General features: G+C 40.6%; 1 protein-coding gene across 1 annotated transcript; it reads left to right on the forward strand.

Moving 5' to 3' along the window:
• Nucleotides 1-360: 360 nt before the first annotated feature.
• On the forward strand, nucleotides 361-11,407 carry CCNE1 (cyclin E1; the record flags this gene model as incomplete). The annotated part of the gene is made up of 11 exons (XM_080638381.1): nucleotides 361-374; nucleotides 473-581; nucleotides 822-890; nucleotides 7,243-7,385; nucleotides 7,459-7,594; nucleotides 8,423-8,569; nucleotides 9,425-9,520; nucleotides 9,890-10,024; nucleotides 10,126-10,237; nucleotides 10,324-10,481; nucleotides 11,282-11,407. 11 exons carry the CDS (start codon nucleotides 361-363, stop codon nucleotides 11,405-11,407), a joined length of 1,245 nt encoding a protein of 414 aa, XP_080494507.1.
• Between the last annotated feature and the right edge of the window lie 1,103 nt (nucleotides 11,408-12,510).

Consider the following 12,510-nt stretch of genomic DNA (forward strand, 5'->3'; position numbering starts at 1 on the left):
CGCCCAGCGGAGCCCGCCCGCGCCGCGCTCCCGCGCCGCTCTCCTGCCCTGCCCCCGCACCCCTCCAGCGCTGCCGCCGGGCACCCACCTACCCAGATACCCTCCGCTCTGGTCCGGAGCGGAGGCGAGCGACCGAGTGCGGGTGCTGCTGGGCAGCGGGTGGTGGGTGCCCCTGTCGCCTCCTGGGGTGACTGGCTGCGGGGTGGGGGGAGCCGGCGGGGCCGGCCCGGGGCTGCGGCCGCCCTTTTCCGCGCCGTGCGCCCGCGTCTCCGCGGCGCTTTGTGGGGGCTGAGGCTTGGGCCTGCTCGGCTGATCCCCCCACAGCGTTTCGCTTGCCCCGACCCGGTCCAGGCGGGCACCATGCGCCGGGAGAGGTAAGTCTGCTTGCTGGCCTCGCCGTGCGCGGGGCCCTTTAGGCCGAGGTCTCCGCAGGCACCCCTGAGGAAGCTCCCCGCTGCCGCTGCTCCTTTAGCTTCTCCTCTCTTGGCAGTGACTGCTCGGAGGAGAAGGCGCCCGCCAATGGGGACGGGGCCGCCGAGAGCGCCATGCGAGCCCGCAAGAGGAAAGCTGATGTGGCTACGGTGAGTGTGGGCCCTCCCGGCCCAGCCGCCCACCCTGGTGCCCGCAGGCCGGCGCCTGCTCTGCTGCTGGGCTTGGCCTCCGAGCCCTCGCCTCCTTTTGTTGGGTGTCTGGGGGCCATGTGGTGGTCTGGTGTGGGGTGGCTGGGGGGGTCTGCTGCGGGACTGTGGTCCTGAGGGACCAGGCACACGGCTGCTTGACCTGTGGTTTGTGCTTCAGAAACTACATGTTACTTTTGGTAGTTCTTGCAGGATCCTGATGAAGAAGTTGCAAATATGGAGCTGACTAGAAAAAAACAGTGTGAAAACCAGGTAATTGATTTGTCCTTAGGTCACACTGCTGTAATCTTGTTTAACCTTATTATTACATTGCAGTACCCTATTCTTGCAAATGTGGCAAAAACAGGTATATATAGGCACTCATGCTGTACAGCAGTGGGCGAGGGGGACTATCAACGCTGGCTGATGAAACATGCAAAACACTTCAGTCTGTACCAGTTGCTCTTGAGTCTTTACAAGAGATGGGGCCCCTGTTGGTCTAAAGCATTGTTAATACTTCAGTATAACCAATTATCCTGGGATTGCAAGGGTGCACCTTACAAAAGCCTTCATTTGCCTTTAGTTCTATGTGGAGAGATTCTGCACTGACCTCTTTAGAGAGTTGCAGGAGTACAGTAAGTGCTTACGTGCTGTACTTTGCAGTCCAAAACACAAGACCCTTAAGCATACCAGCAGAATCATATTTTGAGGTGATTCCCTTCCCAGTCATGTCTTTACTTGTATCACGTGGGAGAGGAAGGATCCCCAGGACACTTTCTACTGTCTGCTCCATTCACATTGGCGAGGGTCATTATTAGACTGACAAAAAGTAAGGGCTTCCTGATCAGAACTTTGTGAAGTTTTTAGTAGATGCTAATCGGGTAGTAAAATAGGTTTCCTTTCCTGTGAAACAAAGGGATAATTTCTATCATGTCACTTACCTGTGGAAATCAGGCCTGCAGTGGAGGTTGGTGGTGACCTTTGCAGCTTTCTCTGTAAGTCATCCAGAAAGATCTGAGTTAGTTAAAACTAACTTTAGTGGTATCCTCTTTCCCCCCTCCTCACCTCCCCCTGCCCCTGGTGCCCTTTCCATATTCTTCAAAACTGAGGTGCTGTTGGTACCTATATAGAATGCTGTGTTGGTATACAGTATTGAAAGCATGACGCTTTTGTATATCAAGATGCCCACTCTAAATAAAGTAAGAATAGCCTGTTTTCTGAAACAGGTTTAACTCCCGCTCTGCCTTCCCTTCCCCCATTTTTTTTCCTGCGTGTACACACACACACACACACACACTTGTTTAATCAGTGGCACTAAGACTTCAGCCTGTTAATACACGTGCAGGGTGATACTTACGCTGTGAAAGTCATGATCAGGGAGCACAGACCATGCTCATTTGGTACGCAAGGCTATGCATAATGTGGCACATGTAACCAGAAGTGGCAGCTGGAAGTTCTAAGACTGAAGTGCTACCATAACAGATGGGCATCATTGTTTGGAATGGCCTCTGCTTGTTGCAACTGCGTATACTAGTTATCAGTCAACATATTAAGCAGGGCTCAAATGGTGAGCATTTAATGAGGGGATCTCTCCTTCCCTTCTGTCTTTCTCTTGTGTGGTATATTAAACTAATTTCTCACTTCTGACAAGGAAGAGCTGCCTGTCCTTCACCACTGCTTTCTCCTTCACCAAAAGATTCATTCCGCTTGATCTAAGCAAGGGCTTCTTATGCATGTTTATTGCATAATAATAAGGTATTGTTAAAAACCTCACAGGAGCCCAATTCCACCTTCTTTCATAAAGACAGTGAAAGAAACTTGAAGTGTTTTCTATACATTGGCCTTCAACTTTGAAAGTAGATAAAGGCATTCATTTCTGTGTTCCCGGCCTGGTAGCTATTCAGAGTTACTTAGGGAATGATAGGTAAATTAAAACTTGGATAATTTAGGCATCCATAAAGTAGGCATCCAAACTATTTATTTGTGAATTTTTAAAGTTTATCTTAGAATTTATTAGTATGATTGCCCCTTTGATTTTTGTAAACCATAAATAAAATGTGTACCTGTGTATCAATCCCTACACACGGGGCTTTTTTTTTTTTTTTTTTCCTTGTTGTGACAAAGTAGCCAGATTGTTACAGATCTGGTTTAAAAACAAAAAAAAAAAAAACGCTAACATTTGGCTGCACAGCAGCAGCTCTTGAGTCTGTGGTGTGACACAAGCTATTCTGATATAAATTGCCATGGGCCACTAATGAGAATATGTTTATGGTTCCAGCAGCAGTATAGCAGGCTTGTATGATAGCCAGTGAGACAGTTATTTTGTTGAGGCACAATTCTAAAATGCAAGTAGCTATAAATCCACTGCAGCCTATACCACATGACTTCTACATTAAATAATTGTTTACTGACACTAGTTTATACACAAGGCAAAATATCGTAGTCACATCCCACTTTACGGCATCTTCATAGTCAATTCATTAGTTTGTTTCTGTTGAACATAAGGCCTGAGTTCTTAATTAGGATGCTATTACCCTTTATGTGATGAAGGGGTGGCTATATCATCAGGTTTGTGACAGCAGAATATTGCATAAATTCTATGTTTGATTTTAGAAGACTGGCACTGCTGTAATTCTGCTAGCAATTCTACTAATTCTGGCTGCTTTCTGTGGATGGATACACTTTCAAGGGTCCGTGTAAAACAAAATTAATCTAACTAGATTAGAGTCATCCATGCAATTGTGATACAAATTATACTGCCACCTCCATCTAGAGTGGAGAATTGACTATAGAGGTTTGTTTCTTTATATGAAACTAACTAATCTTTTCAGGTGAAAAGAAGATGGAGTAAACTCTCAGGAAATAGGTTTGATTTCTCATGAGACAATTTTCCAGAATCTGCTCTTACTGTTGCCAGGATGTTCCACCTAACAGGTTTGAAAATATCCTCCAAAAAGTTTCTTTAACCAGCCTAAGTTACCTTTGAAAAATCCATTTTAAACAAACAAAACAACCTCCCTCAAAAGCGGCTTACAAATCTTCAGGCAAACAGATGTGAAAAGAATGTAAACTATATCCAGATTGAGGTCTTGACTTCAGCCTAATCTGGGGTAGGACAATATTCAGACTCTTTAGAAAATTAAAAATAGTAGAAGCACCAATGCTATTTATAAAGAACTGGAACAACTTAATAATGTGAGTTGCTCTTCTCTCCTACTTATTAATTCTGGAATCTTTCTGATGGCAAAGAAAAACCCTATACTTCAAACTAATGTATCCTATGACAGAAAAATGGCTAGAATTATAGGTCTTACTATTTCTGACAGACAAACTAAGGCTGCAGTCTAGTAACTGGTATTGATGTCATGCTGTTACAAGGTGCTGTTTTTTAGGGTGGAGCAAACAGACCTGTCCTCTTCCTGTTCCTTTCCCTTCAATTTGCATGCTGGAAATCCTTGCTGTTTCAATGGAGTTGAAGGCACCCTTTGCCTTTGCTTTCCTGCTGCCCTCTTTGCCCTGATTCAGGAAGCTTATACTGCGGGCTTCCAGCTCATGTTGAGATGTAGGAGTGTTTCAGCAGCTTGTATTCTTAAGTGTGGCTGCTTCACTGAAGCCTCTGCCTGGCCTGTAACCTATATCCCCAGTGTTTACTGCCTCCTCCATTTTGTGTCTGGCCTATGAGCTTGAAGGATGTCCAAAAGATCTGTTTAAATGAACATTTGATGTATCAGTGAGTGACAGCATGCTGCAGAAAACTGAGGAATAGGAATATCTGAGCTTTAAAAAAAGCACCCCCGAACTCCTGGCTTTTCTTTGTTTGGAGCTGTATGGGCTTGGCTGGTCTGGTCACCTTCCAATTTGTATCTAGTTCTCAGGTTGGAGAACTTTAAATCTGGACAGCCATTCCTATTTCTGTGCCTGGAATACTACTGTAGTTATCACTAAGCTTTCTCGCTGGGCTCCATACAGATTTGTAGAGGCAGGTTTCCCCTCTGATTTTTGGCTTGCATCCTACTTCAGCCCCTTGCCTAAGAAGTAAGCCCGGGACTGTAGGATTTTCTCCACAAGGCAGCACAGATTCTCTGTAACATCTGTTGCTTTTTGGCAGCTCTGCTGTCAGGTTGGCACTGTGCAAGCCCAAAGGAAGCTCTTTGTGGTTTCCTCATGCTCTCCCCACCTTAAACTGTTTCTTTTTGCAGTGGTGGCTCCTGCTTCTTTACAGTTACGATGTGATGTAATGCAGTTTCTTGATATTGTTTCTTAATTTTGGTCTAATGTCTTGCTAAATCTGCTTTTAAAGACAAGAGTCTGATTTACAGCTATGGTGCTCCCTCACCAATGCTAATTCAGACTCCTGTCTCCTTTCCCAATAGCTGCCCTCTTTTGAGGCCCCTGCATGTTTCCTTCTTGTCCCTTGCTAAGCCAAATGCTTTTTTCGGTTACTTGCATCTCTTTCCCAGTTGTGGTGAGCAACATTATCTAATCAAAAACTTCATTTTCACTTCTTAAAATACCTAAGAGGCTCCTGACCTTTTATTTGTATTTTCTTATTGAAGATTTGGGGGGTGTGTGTGTGTGTGAAATCTCTTAGATCAATTGTTCCTGCTACCATGTAGCATGTGAGACACCTACTTTGGTTGAACTCAGGACAAAGCAGCTTCCTTCCTCTTCAGAAGATGCTGGTGTAGTAGGCACCTTTAATATATATATATTGTTATATATAAATAATATATATATAAAAGATATAATAATATATATGTTATATATAAATAATATATATATATAAAAGATCCACTGCTTTTCTGTTGGTTTGCTGATTAGCTGTTAAGACAGCACTTCTCCAAAGGCTATTGGCAGCTGGGCTTGCCGTGCAGTTTGGAGAATGAAATGCGACTGAATTCTAGTTTTGAGGGAGGACAAAAATTAACTTATAACAATGCTGATGTGACATTTATTTAAACTTTCAGTTTGTAGGGAATCTGTAACTTTTAAGGTAAAGATAGTATTCCCTCTTTTTGCCTTACCCCACCCAAATTAAATTGTGGCATGGCTGGGTATGTAGCTATGCTAGATTTGCATGTAGAACTCCAAGAAGAAAAGCTATCCATCTGTGTTTCAGTAACTCAAAAGTACAAAGAAGTCTTAGCTGCGAGTGAACTGTGAAATGTGGTTTTTGTTTCATCAAGTCGGTGGTTTCTGTTTCTAACGCTGGTGCTAGCAGGTAGCCATTTTGCTGGAAAGTGATGTCATTTGTAGCAAGGACGACAAAAATCAGGTGTGGAAGCTTCCTTGAAAGAGGTAAAACTTCATGTAAAGCATTTTACTTGTTAGCACCTGATGATTGTTCTGATTATTTATTTTTCTTAAAGCCCATCAGAAATCTTGTTAGGGAGTTCTGTCCTTTTAGTGGTGCAGAACAGATCAGCTTGCAGCAACATGGCTGGCTTCACTGTTAGGCAGAAAAGCCAAAATTTTAATTTGCTTAGTTATGATGACATGGGCCTGGTTTTGTCTTCTACTACCAAACAGAATAGCAATATTTTTCCTTGGTAGCTGTGTGAAGCGTACACAGAGATCTTTGTTAAACAGAATTAGGCAGGAGAGAGGAGAGAGGTGAACATCAATTTTAGTTCTGGTCCAAATAAAAGTAAGAGGATACTGTGGGTGAAGTGTCGGATGTCTGATGTTGGCAGACCTGGCCATGTATATTAATGTACATGAAAAGGTCAACTTGATACTTTAATGAGAACTGATTAATATGTACTTGCTTTATTCTGAAAACATTTGTGTCATATGTGCTTTGTTTCTCCATCACTCCTGGATGAATGAGTAAAAAATTATTTAAATGATTATTTTGCTGTGTTCGTTGTCAAGGTTGCTTTACATGGAACCATGACTTCCAGTGTTTCATCTACATATTCCTTACCAGAAATTCTGACCTTTTATTCGGATTTTAAGGTTCCATCTTCTTATTCTTTACCTGTACGCAGCATACTTCTGGTAAAAACAAAATGCTACATTACAATAGGAGACTCTGACTTGGATATTGTTCCTTGAAACAGTTGTGGTCCTTCAAGAGGAGGACAGGGTGTTCTTCAGCTTTAGTTGCAAACTCAGGACTGGTGAGGCCACACCTGGAGTGTTGTGTCCAGTTCTGGGCTCCTCAGTGCAGGAGAGACTTGAACACATTGGAGAGAGTCCAGCAAAGGTCCACCAAGGTAATTAAGGGACCAGAGTGTGTCTGTTATAAGGAAAGGCTGAGGGAGCTGGAACTGCTTAGCCATGAGAAAAGAAGGCTTGGGGAGGTTTTGTCAGTTGCATATAAATACCAGAAGGGAGGATGTAAAGAAGATGGAGCTAAGATCTTTTCCTTGGTGCCCAATGATGGAACAAGAGCCATCTGGATGCAGTCCTAGGCCACTGGCTCTAGGTGGCCCTGCTTGAGCAGGTATGTTGGACAATATGTCACACAGGTCCCTTCCTATCTCAACAATTCTGTGATTCTATGTGGTTTAAAGAGGTAATCATAGTTCTTGTCACAGTTTTTTTGACCAATATCTTCTATTTACAGCTAAAATGATTATTTTAAAAGGCACACTGTAAAATCTTGTGTTTCGTTTAACAGCCATCCTGGAATAGTGATCCCAAAAATGCCCATATGCTGATTCCTACTCCAGATAAGGATGATGATCCAGTTGGTGTTGATTACTCTCAGTTTCCACACCTAAGTCTTGTTCGAACTAGAGTTTCACCATTACCAGTTCTTGGGTAAGTGCTGTTTTGCTGCTGCTAGTTTGCCTTCCTTTTTTATGATTTGAGACTAAACATTGATCTATCTTAGCTGGGCAAACAGAGATGATGTATGGAAAAACATGATGAAAAAAGAGGAGACGTATGTGAGGGATAAATTTTATATGCAAAGGCACCCTCTCCTGCAACCTAAAATGAGAGCAATCCTTCTAGACTGGCTAATGGAGGTAAGCTTTTCCATGCTTGTATTTCAAGTGTGCTTTTGTTGAAGTGTACTAATAACTGTCATGAGTGCACTTAATGATATTTGCATAACCCATTTAATATTAGACACTCATCGTCATCTTGAAGTTTGTCAATGAATGGCACCAAACTTTTAAAAGGTATATATAATGGATTGAGTTGATGGTGTACAAACTGACAGTATTTGCTGTTGCTCATTGATAGATTGATAATGAATAACAATAAACTTGTCTCCAAAGTGATGTAAGTTTCTTAAGGTCACACAGTAGATAAAAGCTGCAGGAGTGATTACGATAGTCCTTGCAAGAAGGAAAATGTGTGATGGTTTGGAGATCAGATGAATCTTGCAACCTCTCTATCTGTCATTTGCCACATAGAATGTAATGCAACTCTTCTGTCTGTATGCGAGTCTTTTTTGCTGTTCAGATGAATTGGCAGCATAGTCTCTGTTCTTAATTCTGATGGATTTGTGTGAATTTTTTCTTTTGAGGTGTTGGGATGATGCAGCTTTGCAAAAATGAGGAACTGATATTCTGACATTGTTAGGACATGTGCTTGCATTTCCTAAAAGGATATTCACTCTGATCTCTTTTTTGGGAGGGGGAGTTACTGTAGTGGCAGTCATCTTGTGTCAAAAGAAACTGTTTAACTCACGCTCCTAGTTAACTTATTCCTTCACAATAGCAGTGAAGCAGAAAGCCAATATGAATTTTATGTTTAGCTTTTGATTTTGTTCTTTAATACATCTGTAGCATCTGGTTTTGACTCTACAACGCTCTTCTTGACCTTTGTAATCTCTGATGTCTCTCCAGGTTTGTGAAGTCTACAAGCTTCATAGAGAAACTTTTTATTTAGCACAAGATTTCTTTGATCGGTTTATGGCAACACAACATGATGTTGTAAAAACACTATTGCAGCTTATTGGTATCTCGTCTTTATTCATAGCAGCAAAGCTTGAGGTAAGTATCTCCAGCTTTACTTAAACATAAAAATGTGAATGGGCAGACAGCACACTTAGTGTATGCTAGATGGGTTTTGGCAGGCTTTATGGAGTTTGCTATGACTTTTCAGCTGGAAGACAAAGATACCTTTTATTTTCTTTTCTTTTCTTTTTTTTTTTTTTTTTTCAGTTTCTCCTGTTTTTCTAAGACGCGTCTGTGACCAGCTATCATCAGAGTGTATCTGTAATTTTAAAAGGATAGTCTTTTCAGTGTTAAAACTGAATTTTTTAATTATGGTTGCTAAATGAGTTTTTGGCTGGCTGCTGTATACAGAGACCACTTGTTACAATTCTGTTGTCAGTGGAATACCTACTGGATAAGAGTCTGAGGTATTCTTTATTTACTGGAACAAATTCAACTCTTAAAATATGTAGTGCTTTTTAAGCTCTTACTGTTTGTCTTTTAAGAGAGCTATTATTCTTCAATCTGTTATTCTCCAGCAAGAGTTAAGTGGCCTTAGGGTATATAAAAAAATCTTGATGTCAATTATGATGCCATCTCAGTGATGCTGTAGTCAAACATAAAGCATGTTGTACTGGTGCATCAAAAGTGAAAGGTGAAGTCTATGAGCAGGAAGGTTGAACAAGAAATCTGTGGATGTTAAAGGCAGAGGAGAACAATGTGAGATAGGATGAAGAGCTTGATTCTTTTTTAATTTTCCCTCTGTTTTCAGATGCTGAGGTGATGGTGAATTATTTTCCTTTTTCTCCTTCTCCTCCCACCTCCCCACCCCCCCTTTTTTGTTTTTGGAAGCACATAGAGATTAGTTATGATGTATCATGCAAATTAAATGCTTGATCTCTTATCTTTCAGGAAATCTATCCACCAAAGTTGCATCAGTTTGCCTATGTCACAGATGGGGCTTGTACAGAAGATGAAATCCTCAGTATGGAATTGCTCATTATGAAGGTAGTATGTCAAAGTGGAATTAGTTCTACTTGAGTTTTTAAAAATGTATAGCATAATCAGACTAAAAGCAGAGAGCCTCAGTTTGTCTTATGTGCTGCTAAGAGGCACAATTTCTCTTACTAATTAGAAAACAGTGTTCTCTAGGTAACAAGTAATTTAAAGTATCCACCAATATGGGTGTGTTAACAAAACTAATTGTTCCCCACCCTATCAGCAGGAAGAGGTATAGGAGAGGACTAGATTTGTGTGTTTCAAAGATGTCTTGACCAACTTTAATTACAGCTTCTGATCTGAAGTAAATGTAGTTGTGTGGTTTGAGTTAGGACCTCTTTATTAATACTGAAGTCTTGTGAATGCTTACTCTTTCAGGCTCTCAATTGGAACTTAAGTCCACTAACAGTTGTATCATGGCTGAACATTTACCTGCAAATTGCATATTTAAACAAGCTTTATGAGGTATTGCTGCCACAATATCCACAGCAAATATTTATACAAATAGCAGAGGTAATGCTGATTTTTTTTTTTTTTTTCCCACTTCAAATGCTATTTCACCTGGAAATAAAGTGTTCATGTCATAGACTTATTAAGAATCTGTTGTCTTCTAGCTCTTGGATCTCTGTCTGCTGGATATTGGCTGCTTGGAATATACATATGGAGTACTTGCAGCTTCTGCTTTGTATCACTTCTCCTCATCTGAATTGATGCAGAAAGTTACAGGTATTGGCATTTATAAGCTAACTCTAGTGTGTTTACAACCATTAAGTCTTCATTCAGGCAGATAACCATATGCCTTTGTCTTCCAGGTTATGAATGGTGTGAGGTAGAGGAATGCGTAAAATGGATGGTTCCGTTTGCCATGGCTATAAGGGAAGTTGGAAGTTCCAGACTCAAACACTTTAGAGGTGTAGCTCCTGAAGACATGCACAATATACAGACACACATAAATGGCTTGGATTTGTTGGTATGTATGTGCATAATGAAGACAAAATCTATCTGAAATCTTCAAGTATTGTTTTTTCTTTGGTTAGAACATACCGTAAACTTAAGTGAAGCATTACTAGATAGATGCTGAGTGTATTCAGGTAATAAAAGGCACAAGGCTGTACTCCAGTTCCAAAATTCTTGGGACAGTCTTGTCTTGGGACTGACTTGTTCTGTGTTTTCATAAAAAGGTGATTGTGACTTAAGTCTCTCATCTCAAACAGCAAGTAGTTACCCTAGAGATCAGAAGTTTATTTCTGCCCTTTGGAATACTTCAAATACTGTGCTGTGCCTTTCTCTCTAGAAAATACAGGTCATGTAACCTTGTCTGATGAAAAAGAAAATAAAGACTGATCACTTGAGAGTGACGTGTAAGACTGTTTCATGACAGAATTTGAGCAAGAGTAGTTTTTAGCATGAGAAACTTGCAGAGCATGAGAAACTTGCAGAGGAACAAAATCTTGTCCAGCAAATTGTAGTTGATACTATTTTTTTTTTTAAATTTAGATTATTTAGAAGTTATTTAATAGAAGTTAAAGTTCTTCCTGTTCAGTTGCTTCTGAATTTTTCTTTCTTGAAGATACAGGTACCATAAAGCTGATCATTAGGTTTGAAAAGTTCATGCTGATCTCTTGAAGTTTGTATTCACTAACTAATGTGTATCACATGATTTATTGGTTGCTGCTAGCGGGATTAGATACAGAGATGAATTGTATTGCTCTGTTGCATAGATATACCAAAGTAAAGATCTTCTCTTATCTCCTTTTCTTATGCTTTCAGGACAAAGCTCAAGCAAATAAAGCCATGTTGTCTGAGCAGAATAGAACTTCACCTTTCCCCACTGGTGTCCTTACACCACCACAAAGTAGTAAGAAACAGTCTTCTTCTGGACCAAAGCCGATATGACTTTAGAAACAGTTAACAGAGTGTTGCTGAAGTGCCTATTCTGCTGGTTCTAACTCCTGCTCCATTATGGACATGCTGTCAGTGAAGTTCATAAGCCTTTTTAGAATCTGAAAAAGAAACCTTACTTTTTTTCATGACAGAAGAAATCTTCTATTTTAAATATTTTTATTGAACATCAAAATCTTCTAAAGAAGTGGATCAAGTATACCAGCCGCTTAAAAGAACACCGAAGAGTGCTCCAAATGCTGCTACAGAGGGTGATGCTTGATGTGACCAACTGTTCAGGAAAAGGGTTTGAAGTTTAGATTAGTTACTGTGCCTGTTTGTCCGTTGGATAATCTGCAGTCAGACTGTCCCCTGTTGACAAACAGGCAAAAAGTGCTGTGGAAGACAATGTCTCAAAGCCTCTTTCAAATGGTTGGCTTGCAACTTGATGCCTTTTAAAAACTCTTTATTGTAAATGCTGCTATGTCTCTATCCATTTAGAATAAAAATGCTGTCTAAGACAGCTAGTTTTATGTATATTCCTATTTTTCTTTTAATTATGGTCAGCTAAGGTTTTTCAGATTGTGACCACTAGTAGTGTGGGAGTTGGGGATCAATAATGTAGTAACTATCTATTTATTTACCACTACTGCTTATCAATTAAAACTTCCTTTTTGGATACTAAGATAAAATGGTCATGTTAGGCTACTTGGGTTTCCCTTAGCCAGATGCAGGTGGCTAGGGAGGGGATAAAAGACATGACAAGTAAATGGGGAATGCTTCCACAGCACACTTCCTAATCAGTGTACTGGGAAATTCTTGAATCGGATTGTCTATATTGTTATGCTTAATAGCAAGAAGTGATCAGTAGCAAAAGCTTGCCTTTCTTTAAAACATAATCATTTAAACATTGGGATTTTGGCATAGTCGTTGACAATTATAGCCTTCTGTGCAAAGCTGAGTTGTGGAATGGTGTGTGCCTTTTGACAGGAGGAGTTGTCCTTCTTGACTTTTGCAAAATCTGAGAAATTACAGTAAGATGTTTCCTGAAAGTCACAGTTCTGGAGAGAAGAACAGAGAAATAGAAAATTGCTTTTCTCATGATGTTTACTTTGAAG

This window comes from Psittacula echo, assembly GCF_963264785.1.
Source record: "Psittacula echo genome assembly, chromosome: Z".
Classification (NCBI taxonomy): domain Eukaryota; kingdom Metazoa; phylum Chordata; class Aves; order Psittaciformes; family Psittacidae; genus Psittacula; species Psittacula echo.